Genomic DNA, 20113 nt, shown 5'->3' with positions numbered 1-20113 from the left:
CAGTCTGTAACAAGCACTGGGTTGGTAAAGTCCAGAGCAGCAGTTTTTGAAGTAGTTTGTGCTATAGCGTTGATATAAAACCAAGGTGCCATAAGCTTCTTCGCTCTGATAGGGATTTGTAACACTTAATGATATGTTCCATGTGATACTGATGGCCCTCTCCACTCCCCACCATTGATGTACCTACCTACTGCTTTAATTGGTCTGTGAGAGTTTGTGGACTCTTTACCTTGAAGGTCTTCAAACAAAATACCAAACCAACCAGCCAAATCCTATCATATTTTGAAAGAATGCAAAGAATTCCTAGACACATGAAAAATCATGTTGGGAGAGGATGTTGTGGGAAAAACACTTCAAAAGACATAACAGTGACTTTAAGAGTTTGGCAATTGTGGCACATCTTTGTAAAGCACTGTGTAAGATCATATACATGTTAACGTTTTCTTGTACTTCATTTAGGAGTGCTTCTCTTGATGTAGAGCCAATATATACCTTCAGAGCACATAAGTGAGTATTTCCTGAGAAACGTTGTCATATTTTGAGAAATACATGATTTTTAAACAGACACAGAATTTTTTAAAAAAGTAATTTCCACCTTGTCAACTAGTGATTTCACGTAATGCTTTTAGTTCCCATGTTATTTAAAATATCTGCATATGTTCATCTCCTTTCTGCATAATTATTTGTGTCTGGAGCTAAGTACACCACGGTTTTTAAAAGAAAAACCTAAAAATTATATAGTTCAAATTTGATTAGGTGTTCTGTTCATCATTGCAGTTCTTGCCTTTTTGTCAGATATGTGCATCTGTAGAATGAAGCTGTTTGCAGTGAATTTAAGCCTACTGAACTGATTTCATAAGAGCCTTAGATCTTTAAAAAAGGGAAAAAAGGCGTTTATGTAAAATAACAAAGCCTATAGTTTAAAAGTGTGACACTTTTCATATTTCATGTGCATAATGATTAAATTGTCCTGATTGTAGTTACGTTACCAAATACTGTGGAGGTTTTTTTTGTGGGAAGTATTGTAGCGTATGATCTGACTAGGCAGAATTTTTGTTGCAGTCTGTGCAGCAAGTGAATTGTATCTAACAGGGCACTTTGAAGATTTGTTGACATTGTTTCTCACATGATGAAAATGTTAATAGTCAACATTTCTTTGGGGGTGGGGTTCTTCCAGTGGACCAGTGCTCTGTGTGGTGATGAGCAGTAATGGTGAACAGTGTTACAGTGGGGGAACAGATGGCCTCATCCATGGCTGGAATACAACCAACCCGAACATTGACCCCTATGACTCCTACGGTACGTTGCTGTCACACGCACCAGTGAAATGATACGTTTAGTGACATTAATTTTAACGTGGCTAAAATAGTATCATTTGTAGGTAATGCTTCTCTGAAAATTTAAAGGAGAAAATTGAATGTTGGCTTCAATTTAAGTAAATTTTTGTTTTAATACTGATGCTGGTTGATGAGAAGACAAAATTTGTCATTTTCTTTAAAAAGGCCTTGATCTCATCACAATTTTGAGAAACAGGTTGAAAAAGTGTAGGACTAAGCCTTATACTTGTCAAATACAGCAAATGTGTGTTTTAATGTTCTTTTTCTTTGACAAATCTTGGTGCAGTTGAGATAAAAAGAGGTTATATAGTCTGAGACCAAAGCTGTTAATGTTGTCTGCAAACAGCTAAAAAAGCCCAGTTGGGTAAGATTTACCAGATCTGAATGGATGTCAGCCTTGTGTCTGTGTGTTAAAACATTTTTCACCTCCTGTAGCTTCAGATGTGGTTGACCTCAAAGCTGACTTCTGGAAAAAAAGGGACTGATGTGCCATTAATGGTTGTTTGAGAGTGAATTTTAAAATCAAAGTGTGTTTTGCCAACTTTGATACTGTCCATTCTGCTGAAACATGGTTTTGTTCCATTAGTTGTAACTGGATAACTGAATGCCACATATGCTGATGAAATTCAAGCATCTTCATACAAGAATAATTGAGACTTCTGTATTGATATGACCTAATTTTGGTCTTGGTTTTTTTTATGGACTGGCTTCTTAAAGTTGGTCCATAAACACAGACCAAGATACAGCTATTGACTTAATTCAGATTTTGTTTTGAAATGTGGTTTGTTTTGTTCACAGATCCATCTGTTCTAAGAGGTGCTTTTGTAGGCCATACAGATGCAGTGTGGGGTCTGGTTTACAGTGCAGCACACCAGCGTTTGCTGTCCTGTTCAGCAGACGGCACTATACGTCTATGGAAAGCTACAGAAATTGCTCCAGCTCTCAATATATTTAATGATAATCAAGGTAAAGAAAATTGCCCTACCTTAAAGTTTATGAGCATCACTGTTCACACTGTCATAATTTTGGCTACTGAACAGAAATCCTTCTTGTTGTTTTTGCTGGATTTTATATCTTTACAAATGGTTTTGGGAAGAGTACATTTTGGGTGCCTTCTTTGACACCAGCTGAATAGATGCCTATACGCAGGGGGGCGGTCACGTACAGCTAAAAGCCAACTGCTGCAGGTGATCCACTGATGTTACTAAAACCATGGAGTACAATGTATCAGCCCTGTATTTCAGATTCAAACTGAGTTTCCATTAGGCCTTTGCTTTTGGTGTGTCCAGAATAAAAAGCCCTTTCTTCCCCCAACAGAGGTTTGGAGTAGCTGGTGCTTTGTCTCAGGCCAGTGGCATTGTACCTTCCAGATTATGTTCCTTGTGCATCTAACACAGAGATTCCAGTTGAATTTCTGAGTTTGGACATTAACTAAATAGCAATAACCTCGTCATCCTAAACACTGCTAGCTGAAAAAATTTGCTGCTTTGGATTAGGTTACTGAAATGTCATGCACAAATCAAAATTCTACTGTTTAGAGCCCAATTTCTTAAAGTTGCTGTCTGACTAAGTGCTCTAGAATGAGCCTGTTGAGATTGCCTAACTTTCTTAGAGCTGATGGTCCTAAAGGCAACCCACGAACTGAGACAGTTCCTTGGCTCTTCAGAAGAACTTTGAGGCAAAATAAACTTTGTCATAACTGAAAAGACTTACTGAATTATGGTGCAAAGCTGGTCCGATCTGCCATTAGTTGTTAGTTAAAATAGACTGAGCAGAATAGAAAAGTTTAATGTGCTTTAGTTCTTGCAGAGCTATGTTTCCAAAGGTCTGCAGGGTTCTGTGAAAACATAATCGGTTTGCTGCTAGCTTGCCTACCCGTCTACTTTGAAAACTTCTTGGTGGTGGGGTTTTTTTTGTTTGGGGTTTGGTTTTGTTTTGGTTTTAATTATGAAATTAAGGGGGAAGGGGAAATAGTCTTGCTTTACAGAGCTAATCTTTGGGGATTTTTGTGTTCCAAACTGGAATGAAACCCAGTCGTGAAATTCAGAGATCCTCCTTTGAAACAGAATTTTCCTGTGGCTTACTGAGAACCTTAAACAAACTTTCTAAAATATCTAGCAGTCATCATTTAAGTGCTTTAGATTAACTGTTGTAGGCTTACCAGGAAGCTGCAAATAAACAGGCATGGCAGTGGTAGAAAAGGTCACTTCGGAAACAGTACATGTTTTATTCTCACACCAATCGTGTTTGGCTTTTTTGGAGTGCCTGTAGATAAGTACCACCATTCCTGAGCAACATTCCTGAGGTTATATGTCCAAGAAAGATGTTTCTCCCATAAATTTTAGGTTTAGAGGGAGGTGATGATATTCCTGCTTTATCTGGATCCATGGACACTAGGTTGCTTAATGTTTAGTGTCTCACATTCTACCTCTTCCTCCTCCTCCTGACATTTGTTGCAACCATTTTTTTTCCTTTCACATAGCAGGTGGCGAACAGGACATTCAAGGAGAAAAATTCTAAGGGATATTTCCTATACCCAAGCTCTGCTGATTTGGCCTTCTGTCCTGTAGCGTTCAGATAGCTACAATGTAGGAGATCAGATGTATACCGTAACAGGCAGGATGGACAAAGCTTTGTAATACGAGTTTATTTGTGTAACTTTTCATGCTGACAGTGTCAGCGTATAAAATTTGCACCTGGAAAGCTTTGGCAGTTTTTAAGCTTTGAATTTGCCCAGGTTAATAATAGCGTTGATCATCTGTCATGTAAATGGTTTTACCACTTCAATTTGATGTCCTTAATGCCACGGAGGTTTGTTTGAGAATTGCTCTTACAGTAAAAGGAAGAAAAAGTGGGCAGGGAGTTCGTTCTTTCTTAGTTTCAAAGTAGATTTTTGTTCAGCTGCAGTTCCAGATACAGCATCTTAGTAAACAATGTTGTTGATACACATATCAGAAAAATGAGCTTAAAATAGTGATCGTACAGAGCAGTCTGTTTAGATTGGCATAATGTAGATTTTTAAATGTAACATTTCCTTTCATAATCGTGGCCCTTTTGATATTAAAGTGCTTACTGGTTGGCATTTTTTGTTTATTTTTTGGTTTTCTTTATACCAACTAAATCTTATGAAAATGTTCTCTACGTTGCTTTCTAGAAATGGGAATCCCTTCGTCAGTAGATCTTGTAAGCAGTGACCCAAGCCTCATGGTAGCATCATTTAACAGCGGACACACTAGCATTTTTAACATGGAGACACGGCAACGAATTCTTACCCTGGAGTCCAGTGTGGATACTAGTATGTACCAAAAAAAAAAAAAGGCCAAAACCAAAAAATTGCTTGTTTAAGATTGATACTGTTGATAGTCTTTTCAATGTTTCCAAACAATTAGGCAGTGTCATGATAAATTATAACATGAATTAAGCTGTGTTTTGAGACATAACAGTAAATTATTACTACTACAACAGACCTCATGGGTATTTCAGTAGCAGAAGAGTGCACATACTTTTGAAAGAAGGTAGAAGAAACAAGCCCGTGCTGTCTCAATTCCTCTTCAAGGAACAGTAGCACAAGAAAAAGCAGAGTCTTTAATACAGCCCAGTGATATTTGCAGCTTCAAGATTTCCATTCTCTCTTCAGTCCAAAATTGCAAGATAGGGGTAATATCAGGAAAATGTAAAGTTGAATTTATTACCAATTTGGGAGTCTCTGTGTATTCTTTTTTAGTTTACCTCGGAGGTATCCCTTTTCTATGTTTTATATATACTCTTGGCTCATTTGCAGTTGGGCTTTAGTTGAAGTTTTCACTGTAGGAGAAAAGCAAAGGTCCAGTGGAAGAGTATTCACAGGGTCCCATGCCTTGGATCATGGCAGTAGCCAGTATCAGAAGTTTTAGAGGAAACTGTAAGGAACCTGTGATTAGTAAATTATTTTATCCTGGCATTAGGAAAGAGACCAGAATGAGCTGAAGCATGAGGTTTCATATTCAGGCCAAAATGGTAATCTGATAACAATATAACGTTCAGTATTTTTTTGAATTTTGATAATTTTTTCCCCTAAAACTGTTATGTCACTCAATTCTACTATTTAATTACATTTTTAAAAGAGAGTATGCCCTTCTTGTTGGCTTTGCTTGTCTGTTTTAAAATAGTTAAATGGCTCTTGTCATTTTGTAAGAGGGAATGGAAAGTGCCATCCTGCTTCTTGATATTATTCCTTACTGTGCGGGACTTCTTTTTTTTTAACCTACATCTCTGTTCTGTCTGAAAAAAGTCCTGAATCAATTATCTCTATTCAGTGGAAGTTACCTTTCTTCTTTTTTTTTTTTCTTCTATTTTTTTCACCACCTCCTCCTTCCTATAATTCAGTAAAATTCCTTTAAGAAAATGTGGCTGTGATAGGACATCCAGCAGTCCCTGTTTAGTATCTTTAGTTATGTAACAGTGCTATAAAGCTTACATGTACTTAAAAAAAAATAATAATTATTTCTACAAGAATTAGGCAAGAGGAAAATGAGTCACCTGAAATGCCCTCCTACCACCACTTAGGGACTCTGCTGTTCAGTATAAGCCTCACTCTGCTTGGCATTTCAAAACTGTGAGGATACCTGGCCATGATGCAGTCTTGTGCTTTTAGTAATTTTACAGGGGTTTATTGATACGAATGTGTTTTTTCCTTAATTTACACATCCATTATTTTTAAGTGTCCTGTGAATGCTGACACTACCTGACAGTTCAGATTTTTATAGAAAGATGTAAATTGAAATCTTTACCACCTTAGTAGCAAAGTGATGCTGTAGTAGTATTATATTTTGTTTATTTTAGTAAAAATTTTGATTAGATGATGTGTTCTTTGGCCCCAGTTTAAATACAGTCAACTTCCAGAAAATAACTATTTTGATGTTCTGTGGAGTGGCTATTTGTGTTTCTGTGGTAATCTATTTCTCTTAAGACCATTCTTTCACTAGTCTGTGCATCACAGCAATGCCTAGATTTCTAGTCAAAAAACTGCTGGGCTTTTTTGTGTATGTGTGTGTATATATATATATGATATTTCAAGATTCTTGAAGGCTAAGAAAATGGCTCTCCTATGAATAGTCTAGCATCCTTTTCTTCAGTAAGAATTTTAATCCACATCTATCAAATAATAGTAGGTGGGTTTTGCTCTGTGAGGCTGAGGGCATGGAATCTTGTTTGCTTGGAAACATACTGCCTGTAGCGTTAATTTTCCTGTGCTGTCTGTGTGTTCCGAAGAAAGTTTGGCTTGACAAGAGGAGAAATGTGGAGGTAGGGAAGTGCAAAAAAGGTATTTTCACTCAGTTTTTGGCTTGACATTGTTGCCTGATGTGCCCATCTAAAACCGTGGCCAAAAATTGGACCTTATTTGTTTGTATATACACTCATACGTATGGTTTATCTATGCCTCTGTGTGCATGTAATTTGGAAAGTTATTTTAGAGTAAACCACATTACATAAGGTGCTAGCTGAGACTTTCCATTATATAAAGGTAAGAATTATTTTGCAAATAAGATGGACTACATATTTATTTCTTAGTAGCAATTTTTCAAAGAACTTAGCAATTTACATGTATTGATATGTGTGGGTTTTTTCTTAGCGGTCAGTTCTTCCTGTCAGATAAACAGAGTCATCAGCCATCCAACTCTTCCAATTAGTATCACTGCTCATGAAGACAGACACATCAAATTCTATGACAACAATACAGGTATGCATCTTTTCACCAGGTCCTAGTCATAACAGTTGTATAATATAAAGCATAAACAGAATTTTATTATGATTAATATTATTCACATAAATGCTGAGGAATGTCGAGAATTGGATATCCTCTGAAACAGAAATCTCTCATCACCAGTAGAGCCCAAAGACTGCCAGCCCACTTAAAACTTTATTGGCAAGTGATAAGGAACCTGCATCATTCTCTCTCTATTCTTTTAAAATGCCTAATGTATGGGGGTTATCAATACTTAACATGAAAGAAAGCTTTGTCAAAATCTTCATGTGCTTATGTTCATGTTTCTTCTGTTGTGTTGTCTGTGTTATCTGAGGACAGGAAGCTCTGGCACTCCATCAGTGCTTCCAAGACCTCTGCCTGATTGCTTAGAGGTAGAAGTTCACGTGTAGGCCTTGTTCTCAATTTGATCCACTGTATTTCTCCAGATGTCTCACTTCTGCAGAAACAGCTGGATAGCTTGTAATACTTTTTCTGATTTGTAGTGGGAGTCCCACTGAGATGCGTAATTATAAATCTCTTTGGGTTTAAAGGACTTTTTGATAGGAATGGTGGTATTAATCTGGTGTTGTGACTGTGAATCTTGATAATCTTCAGTTTGCGACTTCTCTGCTTCTAGGTCACACTGTCTTAAAAGTTAAATTGAGAGCTTTCAACATGCTTGTTGATTTTAAGTTTGTTACTTTCTAGATGTATGTTAACTAAGAAGAAGTGAAAGGACCCAGTGGAAGCTGAGGAAAAAGCTGAAAATAGCTGATTTGTTTGATGTAGTTCTGTAATCAATAGTAGAGGAAATGGCCACTCATTTTTTTCTGTTTTATTATCTTCTGCAACAACAAAAAACATTTGACCCATGATTTCTTATTTTTAACATGAAGTAATTACTGTAATTATAATAAGCTGTAATAGAACATTCTCTCTGAGTTGACTAAAGTTATTTCATATTCTTATGTAGTTTATATGCATTGCTTATTAGTGTACTTAGCTCCTGCCCTCCTTCCCAGTCAAGATTTTACTCCTGAACTTGCTTAATTCACTTAAGAGGCAGCTATTTAAAATGCACAGTGATTGCAGCTTCACGGTGGTTTTGCAGACATTAAAGGTCTGACAAAGCTGGTGATACTGGTACTGTGGCTCTCCTGAGACTGTAAACATTTAAAGAATGACTTCTTGCGTAATTTTAATAATTCAATCATGGGGCAAGATCTTGTATTTATAATATGAGCTATGGTAGAGTTGAAGCAGTGAATACAGATAACAAAGTGAATTGCAGAAAATAACCTAAATAAATCTTTTCTTTCAAAGGAAAACTGATCCACTCCATGGTAGCTCACTTGGATGCAGTTACAAGTTTAGCTGTTGATCCTAATGGCTTGTATTTGATGTCTGGCAGTAAGTACATTCAGATTTAATTTTCTTTTTCTCATAATGGTGGCAGACATGAGAATTATAAAGAAAACTGTTTCCCCTTTCTTTAGGTCATGACTGTTCAATTCGCTTGTGGAATCTTGAAAGCAAGACCTGCATCCAAGAATTTACTGCTCATCGCAAAAAATTTGATGAATCCATTCATGATGTGGCATTCCACCCCTCCAAATGTTATATTGCCAGTGCAGGAGCAGATGCCCTGGCTAAAGTGTTTGTATGACAGAGTGCTTCCCTTTCAACTCTAGCTTTGTATATATTTAACCAGCTGCACAAAAGAGAAGAGGAGGGCATGAGTCTTCTTACCCTGCCCTATAATTCAGAGAATGTTTGTAAGTGTTTAGTTTTGCAGGGTGCTGTTTTCTAAATTGACGTTTGTTCTGGTTTCTGTGAGCTCAGCTGGTGCTGAGAGCTTGGAAACTCTCAGTTTCAAATAGTTAAAAAACAAAAGAAATGCTTTTATTTCAGAGGGTGTGAATTTTCGTCCAGGCAGGCCTTGGGTGAAACTAAGTCTATGTATTCTCTATTAATAAAATGGAGTACTGGAAAGAAGGGGTCTAATTGCATCAGGGAGTAGGAAGAGAGGGAAACTTCCTAGGATGCTTCTCATTGAGGAATCTTAAATGTACTTAAAATTAAATCACCTGGAAAAAGTGTCAGTTCACATGCTCATTACTGTGTCATGGGAGAGGCACTTTGTCATCCCTTTGGTATTAATAAAGTAGATCTTGTTCAAGGACCAGTAGTGGATAGTTAATCTCAGCCACCTCGCTGCTAGCCTAAGATGAATGCGATTAAAGGAAAGCAAATTACTAACATAAATTAAAATGCAGTAAAGTTTTTGTTACATCTTCTGTGTTATACAGTAAATATTTAGTTTGCAAAAAAATTTATATAATTTTTTTAAAGACTATATTAGCATGTGGCTAGGAGCTGAGCCTTTAGTCTAGTCCCAATTAACAACAGACTGAAGCAGTCTGTATATATGGTAGTAGCAGATTTAACTTATTCAGATTTATAATGCTGTTTGTTCTTGGAGATCTGGCACAAGAAATTATCACAAAGTTTTCCAAAGAAGCTGTCCTACAATTTAACTGTCAAACATTCATCTCCTCTTTCTGTTCCTGTTAAAAAGGGTATCATTCTGGGCATTAAGGGTAACAGTGAAATACTACTTTTGAGGATTAAACCTATACCTGATGCTTTGTGTGAGTCCTACTAGTGCAATAGGTGGGAACTATACAAAGTTTCATCAGTTTTAGAAATTCTGCTACTTCTAGAGGTATTTCCCAACTTCACCATTTGTGGAACTTTTAAATTTGTCCACTTCACTGGGCATATTGTGTCATTGATTAGGTTATCTGAAAAATGAGTGCTTCTTGTAATGACTCAACAGATGTGCTTTGTTTATGTATTCAGAGCTTCTCTGTTGATTTGAATGACAAATAACTTTTAATCCGATCTTTTAGTCTTTTTATCCCTTCTTAAAGGGAGTGGATTCTTCTCTATTATGTGTCATCATCAGAGTTATTACTGCTCATAAACCTGAAGTTGGTGTTTTCCTCTAATGGGAATGGAAGGCAGAATTTCTGCTGGAGATGATTTCTGGCACTGTTGTAAGTAGGAAAGAACCCAATCTGCATACCAGCCTGAGGTTAAGACTGGAAACTGATAAATAATCTTTACCTTTAAACTGACACTTTCTAAAAAGGAGTCATTGAAAGACACCAACGTAGGGTTTGACTGTGTTGTTTTTAGAGTGGCATTGGGGGATGGGACCACATTTGAAGCTGATCTCAGAGTTTAAATCAACTATATTATGTAGGATAAAAGGTTGACCTGTGCTGTTTGAGCCTGCAACACATTATATTTACTGCTAAAATATCCTGGAATATCTTTTATTGCTGAGAATATTCAGATATGTCACTTCATGATATTGATATGCAATATATTTCCGTAGATAAGATTAGAACTTTTACCATGAAACAGATGACTACAATAGTAATTCAGATTATTTAGTTTTTATAAAATGTTTTCATTATGATGGAAAGGGGGAAACTTGGCTGCAAAACTGAGCATTCAACTTTGTGAGAGTTCTGTGTACTTGACTCATATTCTTTCAGTGTCATTATTTTATTTCTTTTTGAAGAGGAAATTACAAAGATTTATTTGAAAAATTCTAAAAGCTATGTATATTATATATGTGTATATATATTGTAAACATGTATTAAATGTGTCTAGTAAGGGAAGACTCCATGGGTGCATTTTAATGTTTTAGTATTAAGAGTTCTCTTCAGTTTGTGTATACAAAAGGATAACGGTGTGAGTATGAAATGAATGTTGTGCTTTCGCTTACACAATACAATATGTAGTTACGGTTGTTTAAATTGCTGTACATAAAACTAATAGGCCGGCATGCTTGTTTTTAAAGACTGTCATTCTGATTACAATTGGAATGTAAGAAGTGGCTGATCAAATGTGAATTGAAAGATGTTTCCTTCTCACTATTGAGCTCTTGCTCAAACTGAAAAGTGATTTTTTTAAAAGCTGGCAATAGCTAGAGGATGAGGTGCCTTTAAAAAACAAAACAAATGTAGCCTTACAAAGAGGTTGTGGAGTACATATATTTTTGTGCAAGTCTTCATAATTGATGTCAATGTCTTTTTACTGTACTTGCTCACATACTTGTAGGACTGCAGGGGATTGTGCATGAGCCTGTCAGATCTTCTGAACATCATAGGAGTTAGGGGTGAAAAAAATACTTAGTTTATATAGTCCACCTGCTTGCTAAAGCAGGGTTGTAGACTTGTGCATTTTAATATTGTCTTGGCCAGTGAGGTTTGTATGTTCTAAAGAATTAGGCTTCCTTTTGAAGATTATTTCAGTGATTACATCTCACTGACAGGAGGACTTAGATGATGTTTAGTAGTTTTTTGTAACTTCATGTCAGTATTCCAATCCATGTTTTGTGCCATTTTACAGATTTCTCATTGTCTGTAATTTGGAACCTGCATGCACACACTGGTTCTAGGTGTGTATTTCCATTCCTTTCCACTTTCTTCAAGCTATTTCTTAGTCTGCTCTTTTTACACAACTTTTTCTTGTTTTCAGCTTTTTAGCTCAGTTCTCAGTATCTTGGTGCCCACAACACCATTCCACATGCATGATTCATTGGACTTAGTCTGAAGATCATCTGTTAAGTGTTGATTTTGTTCGGTTGGTTTTTTCCTCTGTAACATAATGCTTTTGTGTAGGAAAACCACAAACTTCTGGTCTTCTGGCTAGTGTCTCACAAACCCAAATTGTATTACTTTATTTCTGACAACTGTTTTAAATACCTTTGAGCATTGTTGCTTCTCAAGGTTCTTCTTCACTTTCAGTATGTTGTTATGATTCTTTTGCAGCTAGATACTTACTTTCTGTTTCATGATCATCCTGAGTTTTACAAGCTTTGAACTTCTGATCTCTGAGGGCACTATATTATTTTTATTTTTCCCTTTTATGTGCAGTTCTTCCTGGTTCAGTGTAATTGGAAGCTTTCATGAATGTGATACATACATCTGTGGAAGATGCAAACAAAACTGGACCTAAGCTTATTCTTGCAAAAAAGCATTTTTGCGGAACATCAGTATATGGCATTTTACTATTACTGTTTTTCCCGTATCTAATTTACATGGTACATTTTTTAATGGTTAACTCATATAATTTTTTGTGTATGTTAGCCTGTGCTACTGATTTTGGTTTTACTAACTAATTTGATGGGAAAATTTTCAGTCCGTCCTTAATGTTGAAAATTGGTCTGCTAGGTTTAAATACTCTAATTTTTATTTTTAACTTACTTCACTGTGCTGTTTGCTTTCACGTATTTGATTCAGTTACCAAAATGCTTGCACAGAATGATTTGAAATTGTCTGGAAGAAGCTCTAGGTATGATTATATTGTGGAAAACATTTTCTTCACTCTTATAAAAATCCTGGTGTCAGTATTTATTTTTGTGTCTCAAAGAGAAATCTTTTGACATACCACATAAAAGATTTTATTACTTGTAAGATAATCATCCAATGAATATTTTGGGATCTCATTCATCTTTATTTTGATAAAATATATTCTTAGCAAGAAGCCTGTAGAACTATATGCCATGTACTGTAGGTTATTTTTTAGGTCCTATGTTTTCAAATAACATTACGTTAAAGCAGTCCCATATGTAATATGTTTGAGTAAGTGTGTGATGTTCACCGTACAGCTTTGTGATTAGCTCATACAACACTATTTTGCAGTTGTGAATTTAAAGTAACTGTAAACTTGTCCTTTTGAATAATATGTAAGAGATAAAGGACTTAGTTACACCAACTTTTTCAGTACACCTGTTTGATCACATGTGTGTCCCCTTTCCCTGCTTCCTTCCTCACATTTTAACAGTGTAATTTTGGGGACCAGCAACTTCCATAAACTGATGTGTCATTTGAGCAGTGTTTGACTGGCAGAAGTCTTAGTCCATCCCAAAGGAAACAAAAGATTAAAAAGCAGGCATAACCATCAGATAAGCAAGTTGGGGTTTTCTTAACGCCTTTCAAGGTGTGTATTTGGAAGCATTTGCAGGCTGTGGTTTGGCAGTGTCTTTGCAGACTGTCCTGGGGAGCCTGCTTGACACCTGTGTGAAATAGCTAGTAAACCTAGCAAAACCTAGTAACGTGGGTTGAAAAAGGAAAAAAATGCAGCCATTGAGGTTGTCCCTGTGCCTGTACAAGAGACTGTAGCAGTGTTCTCCTTGGAGTCCTCTTTGAAGCATCAGGTTTGCAATCTAACACAAGTAATTTCTGCAGTGTGGGAGTCCCTGCAAATGGGATTATTTGTATTTTTACTCTGAAGATCTGTAGGCAGCAGTCATTTGGATTGTGTGCTGAACAGCACGGGAAGCAGAGAGACCATTTGCTGAATTCTGTAGGGGACAGATAGTAGGTTAAATAGCCAGAATTGATGTGCCCTCCATGTGACTGGTGTCATCACAGGAGAATTCGGCTGGGGAGCAGTGCAGAGTTTAGCCTGATGGTATCAGAAAGGAAAACATTAAAAAGTTAGAGTAACAAGTTTAGTGAGGCTTTCCCATAATGGTTCTTCAGATTTATTCATTCGTCCATTGGTTGCAGGCTGTATGAAGGATAAAATCTAGTATATACCCAGATTCCAAATTACGCACTCTTGTGTCAAAGTAAAAGGTAGAGATTGTTCACATTTCAAAACTATGTCACTTTAGATGAGGAGATGGCAAGAGTTTTGTAATAGCTTACTACTTAAATTCTAAGAACAGACCTTACTCTTCTGCTAACATAGTCTTCATCTTGGGAACCCAGTTATGCAAAGATAAGTTCTTCACACACTGTAGTGGGACTGCTCTTTTGCTTCTGGATAAGCATTTATTTAAAAACAAAATTGCAGGACTAAGATTTTGTCTCATGATATCCATTAGTATTGAACCAAAGCCACAAAATTTGGGAAAGAGAGTAGACTTTTAGGCTTGTTTCTCATTTTTCTTTTTTTTTTTTTTTTTCTTCCCAGTCATAATCTACGTATTTAATATATGTTACATACAGTGTCACCTGTCTGATTCACTTCATATTAAATAGCCCATTGTGTAAAAAATACTCCTTCAGTCCTTTCTCATACAAATAAGATGTGAATGGGACCAGTGGTTCCAGGTAACTTCTGACTCACTTAGCATGTATCTCTTTCAGTTTTCTAATGGGTGAGCTGATAAGATTCATGGAGATAACTGTGAAAACATGATGCTGCTTATAATATAGCATTTAAAAACATTCTGAAATTTGTGACTGTTTAGTGGAAATTGTTTTGGACTACAGTGTTAAGAATGAGGAAATCAGAATATGATAGTAAACCACTCTACATATGATAAATTGGTTTGTATAAGATGTTGCAATCTTTGACATGATAATTTGAGTTTTCTTGGGCATCTGCTGTTGATGAGCATTGTAGAGATGCTCAGTGTAGTGGTTAGTATTGAGTGACACTGAGGAAGCAAAGATTTCCCTGAAAAAACTATTCAGATGTTTCAGGAAGCTCCCTTTTTCAGTAAGGATGTGAAGGTGTTGAGCATATTTTATCTAAATCTGATACTGTATTTAGTTGAGGAGGGTTACAATAGGTGAACAGTCTTGACTCTTTCATCATCTTTAGTGTCTTTAAGTTTACAGACGAACACCATTACTGAAACGAACAACCTGTAAACTGCTAGTCAAAACCTCCACGATGTTTCTACTGAGCAGCAGAGAAACTGATGAAAACTGTGGTGTTAATCCATCCAGTTATACAGGTTTTTTTTCAAGAAATAACCCACATAGTAAAAAATAGTATTACATACAACAGAGCAAATGAACAAACACCTGGGAAGTGGGGAGGGACTAAGATGACTTCTGTGTAACTGGTCCTTGCTCAGGCAAGTGCTCTTGTTCAGCTGGTGAGACTAATCCCAGGAGGGAGGATGGTGGGAAATAAGACCTTCAAAATGATGTCTCTGCCTGTTCTAATGAACATACCTGTTGTGTAGGTTATCTATCTTGTTGATACCTGTTTTTTTTTTATCTTGCCACTTTAAATCCTTCTTTAAGCTCTATTTTCTGAGAATCTTAAAATCTCATCTGCAGTGGAGTCTCATTCCAGGGTAAATTTCATAAAGGACTATTGATTTTTCTCTTAAAGTGTTTTTTGAAGGGTGGTGGTGTTTCACCCTGCCCTTCCCACCACCAAAATGCTGATTTGTACCTCCTTATTCCCACTTCAGTTAATTCTACCGAGTTATCTCTTGCCCTACCTGCTGACTTAATTTTGCTGCTCTGCAGTCTGTTGTGAAAACTTATGAAGTGCTGTATCACTTAAGATGTTTTTGAGAATCTGAATTCCACTACAGAAGGTGTAAATCCAGTTGAATAGTACAATTTGTGGGTCTCAACTGGTTCATTGTTAGAGAGATTTGTTGCTAGATGACAAAATCCAAACTATGGCTGAGCTAAAAAGGCATTTAATAATAATACATGCTTTTTAGCCTAACTTTCCTCCTGGTTTAGTCTTGATTGTGGTATTATGTGTTAAACTAGTTTCACCCTGCTTGTGCTGCCAAGCCATGCTGTGATCCTGGGAGGTCACATCCATGTTTAAACCATGCCTGCATGTGTGTTTTTAAGCTGCTCAAAGCCTTGTGTTGACATGGTTCTCAAGCCCAGTCTTCTTGCATTGAATTGCAGGCTCCCAAAATTACTTCCTTGATCTTTCAAAAAAACCCTTGGTCCTTACACTAGAGTATTAGACTGGGACATTGAGAAAAGATTTATGCAGCTGAATTTGTATTATTCTGAAAGGGAGGGGATAACTTGTTGCCAAGCCAAATATTTTCATTATTTTTGGATTACTTACTAAAAGCAGCCAAAAACATTGTATAAGGGAGAAATGATGGACTTCAAGCTAGTATTTTTCCATTAAGAATTTATTTTTTTATACTTCCTGTCATCAAGATATAGTGCTTCTTGAATGTAGCTTGTTTTCAGATGTATGGCTCCTAGACTTGTTTCCTTGCAGTCAGACATCTACAAACATGCATAGGTTTTGCAAACTGTCTCATATGTGTTAGCACTTTTTCTGGAGATTCAATCTGAGCATGTTAGCTAATAATTTCTTGTACCTTTATAGCCCAAGCAGACTGAAAAGTGGACTTGTGCTATGTTTTCCTTGAATCATGCATCTGAAAAAACTTGTAGAAGAAGATCAGTGATGAGAAGACTATTGTTGCTGTAAAATTTTCTGTTGACATTTGTCAGCATATCTACGACTTGCGTTGTATTTCATATAAATATCTTCAATTGGTTACTTTTAAAAGAAACTGTCAGGTTAAAAGAGACAAATTTCTCTGCCTTATGGATTGTAGTTTGGATATTTTTTGTTGTTGTTATTGCTTGTATTAATACACTTTTTTTCTCTCTACAAGAATAACTATTGAACTTAGAGTTACCTGACAGTTCTCTTTTGGAGAAGACACCACAGGTGATAACCACTTAAATGTTAGTAATTACAGTTGCTCCTCTTCTGTTTTGGATCACTTCCATGACAGATAGTTGATAAGAAAAGGCTACTGTGACTGATACATAAATAGCTAAAGGAAATTAAGATTCCCCTTCAGATTTATGCTGAGGTTATGATTTTGCACGCCAGTTTTGAATGACTACTTTGAAACAATGTTGGGCTTCAAGTGTCTTGCAGAGTGGTGGATCCAAATGAGAAATACTCGTTAAGTAATAGTCTGCTTGTCAGTTTTTGTGTATGGCTCAGTACAAGGCTGTGTCAGAATTTCAGTACCACCAAATTACGTTGTTTAAATGCTACTGTCGTACAAAAGTGAATGTTATTTTAAGTGAGAAATTCTGTTTTCTAACTTGTGAAGGAAATAGTTTTCTTGGGAGTGAGCATCCATAAATTCAATGTGTTTCATTATTTCAGAAAGGCTTCTTAATCATGGAACATGAGAAAAGTGAAAAAGTGATTTGTTCTCCAAAGATTTGATAAGCATTTATTATAAAAAATATAAATTTTGCTTTAAATGAAAATGCTTCTTCAAACACTTTAATATTATACTTCTTACTAAAATTCAGTTGTTCTAAATCCTGGATAAATATCTAAAATGGCAAAGATAGAAAATTCAGAGGGAGATTATTTTGAAATATGCCAGTATATTTTTGAGCTTCTCAATTGCAGCCCTGAATTTTCTCTTTTTCACTGCAATTCATATTTTGTGAAACTTCTTGGATAGGTTATATTGAAAGCTATATTCACTTGCCTGAATAAGTCCAGTAAATATTTTGTCATTGTCATTAAAAATTATATAGATCTGCTTATGTTAGTGTGCCGTTTAAAATGAGAACACATTGAGGTAACCATGCAGGTATTTGTATTGGTATGACAGTAGTGAAGTGGGGTAGCTGTATACTGTACCTGCATTCTGTGCTGAGCAAAATCACATGGACTTCCAGAAATAAGTAATGGTTTTTAAGAGCAGCTTTATTTAATGTTGCAGCAGCAAGTAAGTGTCATTTGTACCATATAATTATGTAAATTGGGTGCTAATAAATACTATTTTTCAACATTTTGTATTCTGTTCATAATTCTGCGTTTTATCATAAGAAGTGTGTTTTCTTGGAGTGTGTGCTAGGAGGGGGAAGTGCACTCTGACAAGTAGACATGCGTTTGGAGGGGCATGAGCTAACTTCATGTGAACTTCCTTTTGAACTGTTCAGCGTGTTACCACTCTCAGTAGTGTCTCAGTTTTTCTGTTCTCCGTATGTCTAGGTTTTGTACTGCTCTGCCATCTGGGCACCGTTGGCGCCCTACATCTTTCTGTGCACTGTTCATGGTGTGAACAGACACGCAGAGTGGGTACAGTGCTGTTGTGCAGGAGCTGGTGTGTCAGCGGTGCACTTCCTGGGGAGAACATTCATTTAACATAGAAATAAGCATGTGGTTCTGCCCTTGGGGAGAGGATGAGGGAGAGCACACCACACATCACAGATGGTAGCCGCGTTGCTACGGGAAGATGCTCGGAACGGCACTGTTGAGGGGGTGGTATGGGAACCTACACAGAACTGAGCAGAACAACTTGTTAGCGGGTCCATCCTGTTTCTTCGAAGCTTGTAGGTGGGATAAGTGAAGTTCTCATCTCCTCTCCATAGTAGGTAAAATAACCCTTCTGATTTAGTCCTACTCATCTTCCCTCCTTACAGGAAAGGAGGAATTGCTTTATGAAATGGCAATACAATTGCATTCACCCCAGTGTTCCACCTCCAGAGAGGGGGGTCAGTAGAAGATTCCTGAGGTAGGGACAAAGATTTCATGAACCATGTAGGAATGACCCTCCCACGTGGGAGGCCTTCCTAACATCCTTAAGGGTTTGCTTATGAACAAGACATGTCCCCATAATGATTTGGGTGTGGGAAAAGTGACTGTGTTCTCTTCAGCAATATGGTGCAACTTTTAACTACTATTTCTCTTTGTGCTTAAAAAGAAGTAATTTCTATGAGTGAGTGTTGGAGTTCTTAAACTGTATCATCAGAGGTTTTATTAGAAATAAGAGAAGGGGTTAGTCTGGTGTTAAGAAAAATAACGTGTCTCTTGCCATTCAGTATGACTGACAGCTGATTGTGAATGATGTAGCTGATACAGTGCTAAAACCTGTGATACCCCCCAGTTTAAGTTTTTAACAAGGAAAAAAACCACTACGGAATTTGAGGCACTCAGCTATACAGGTGTACACTTGCAATGTTTGCAGTATGTAGGTGATTTACCAAATGTAGATGGCCTGGTACTAAGACTTCTCAAACTGAGATGGGAATGGAAGAGAAAAGGGATCAAGCTGTTTCCATAATGTTGCTGATGGGCGGAGAAAAATGACTAGAAGAATGATGGAGAGAGAGTGACTTTGTTCATCCATGAAATAACTTAAGGTATGTATACCACAGAAGATTGTGGTTCGAGGTAATATTTCTGATACTTACCGCTTGCTTTGACTCGTCAAGTAGATAATGTGGATAATTTTCTGTGGAGTTTACAGGTAGGGTGTTAAATCCACTAAGGACGTTTAGATTGGGTTGGTCCTGTCTGGATGCTTAACCCCAGAGCTTTTCTTGGTTACTGGAACGGTTCCCCTCGTGTGCTGGAGAGCTGTGGGGGGAGGAATGTGAGGAGGAAGGGGAATCTTGTCTGCCTGCCTGTCAGAAAAGCAAAATTCAGGAGCTGCCAGGGGGAAACCCTCCTCTTGCTGAACCAGCAAAGCAACAGCAGCTGAGGAGCAGGAGGGCGCACACAGCAGGCAGTGCCTTCTGTACAGGGTGGCACAGGGACAGCAGAGGTGCGCAGTGTCCCATGTCTGAACCAGCAAGGTAAGATACCGCTGGGAAATGGGAGTTACCTCTCTCTGAAGAGATGCTTGAGCTTTGAATTGAATTTGGTTGTTCATCCAGAATGTGAGTAGCTAATGCTGGAGTTAAAGACAAGAGGTGCTGTCACTGAGGTCCCCTAAGGCTTCCAGAGTGTGGATGTCTGTATTTATTTCCAGGTGGGTGTTCTGCACTGTAATTGTTGAGCAGTGATAAGCCACCAGCCCAACTCCGGAGTGCAAAGGTGCTTATTTCCTAGGGAGAGGGTGATCAGACAACCCCCTTCTGGCTATGTATCCAGTGACTAGTTCAGATAGCTCCCAGCCCTAGCTGACTGCCTGCCTCCAAGCCCAACCCTTTGGTGCCCTTCTATTTTGGATGCCTCAGCCAGACAACAGGTTCTACTGTACTGGTCAGGCATCTGAAACTAAGTGGACCAGCATCAAGCATCCGTACATCTAGATTCTTTTTTGATTCAGCCCTTCATCTAGAAAGTGCAGGGCTGAAAAACTGTGTTAAAAAAACAGTCTAGAAAGACTGTGTTAATTTTTTTCAACTTCCAAAAGAAGTCTGGTTCCAAGTAAGACATGATCTTGCAGACTTGGGAAAGTAAATATGATTTTGATGCCTTTCAGCCATTAGACTCTGCTTCAGTGACTGATTCCTCTGACAGGTAA

At 37.3% G+C, this 20113-nt stretch overlaps 1 protein-coding gene across 1 annotated transcript in view; it reads left to right on the top strand.

Annotated features, from left to right (window-relative positions):
- Window positions 1–17650, top strand: part of STRN (striatin) — a 72914-nt gene extending 55264 nt beyond the window's left edge. The window contains 7 exon segments of the mRNA XM_074863321.1: window positions 460–507; window positions 1178–1299; window positions 2136–2303; window positions 4492–4632; window positions 6949–7056; window positions 8386–8472; window positions 8559–17650. Of these exon segments, the coding sequence (XP_074719422.1) occupies window positions 460–507; window positions 1178–1299; window positions 2136–2303; window positions 4492–4632; window positions 6949–7056; window positions 8386–8472; window positions 8559–8728 (844 nt within the window). The 3' untranslated portion in view covers window positions 8729–17650.
- The last annotated feature ends 2463 nt before the right edge of the window (window positions 17651–20113 follow it).

This window comes from Strix uralensis, chromosome 3 (genome assembly GCF_047716275.1).
Source record: "Strix uralensis isolate ZFMK-TIS-50842 chromosome 3, bStrUra1, whole genome shotgun sequence".
Lineage (NCBI taxonomy): Eukaryota > Metazoa > Chordata > Aves > Strigiformes > Strigidae > Strix > Strix uralensis.
The sequence above is the reverse complement of the archived record's forward strand: the minus strand, read 5'-3'. Positions and strand labels throughout refer to the sequence as shown.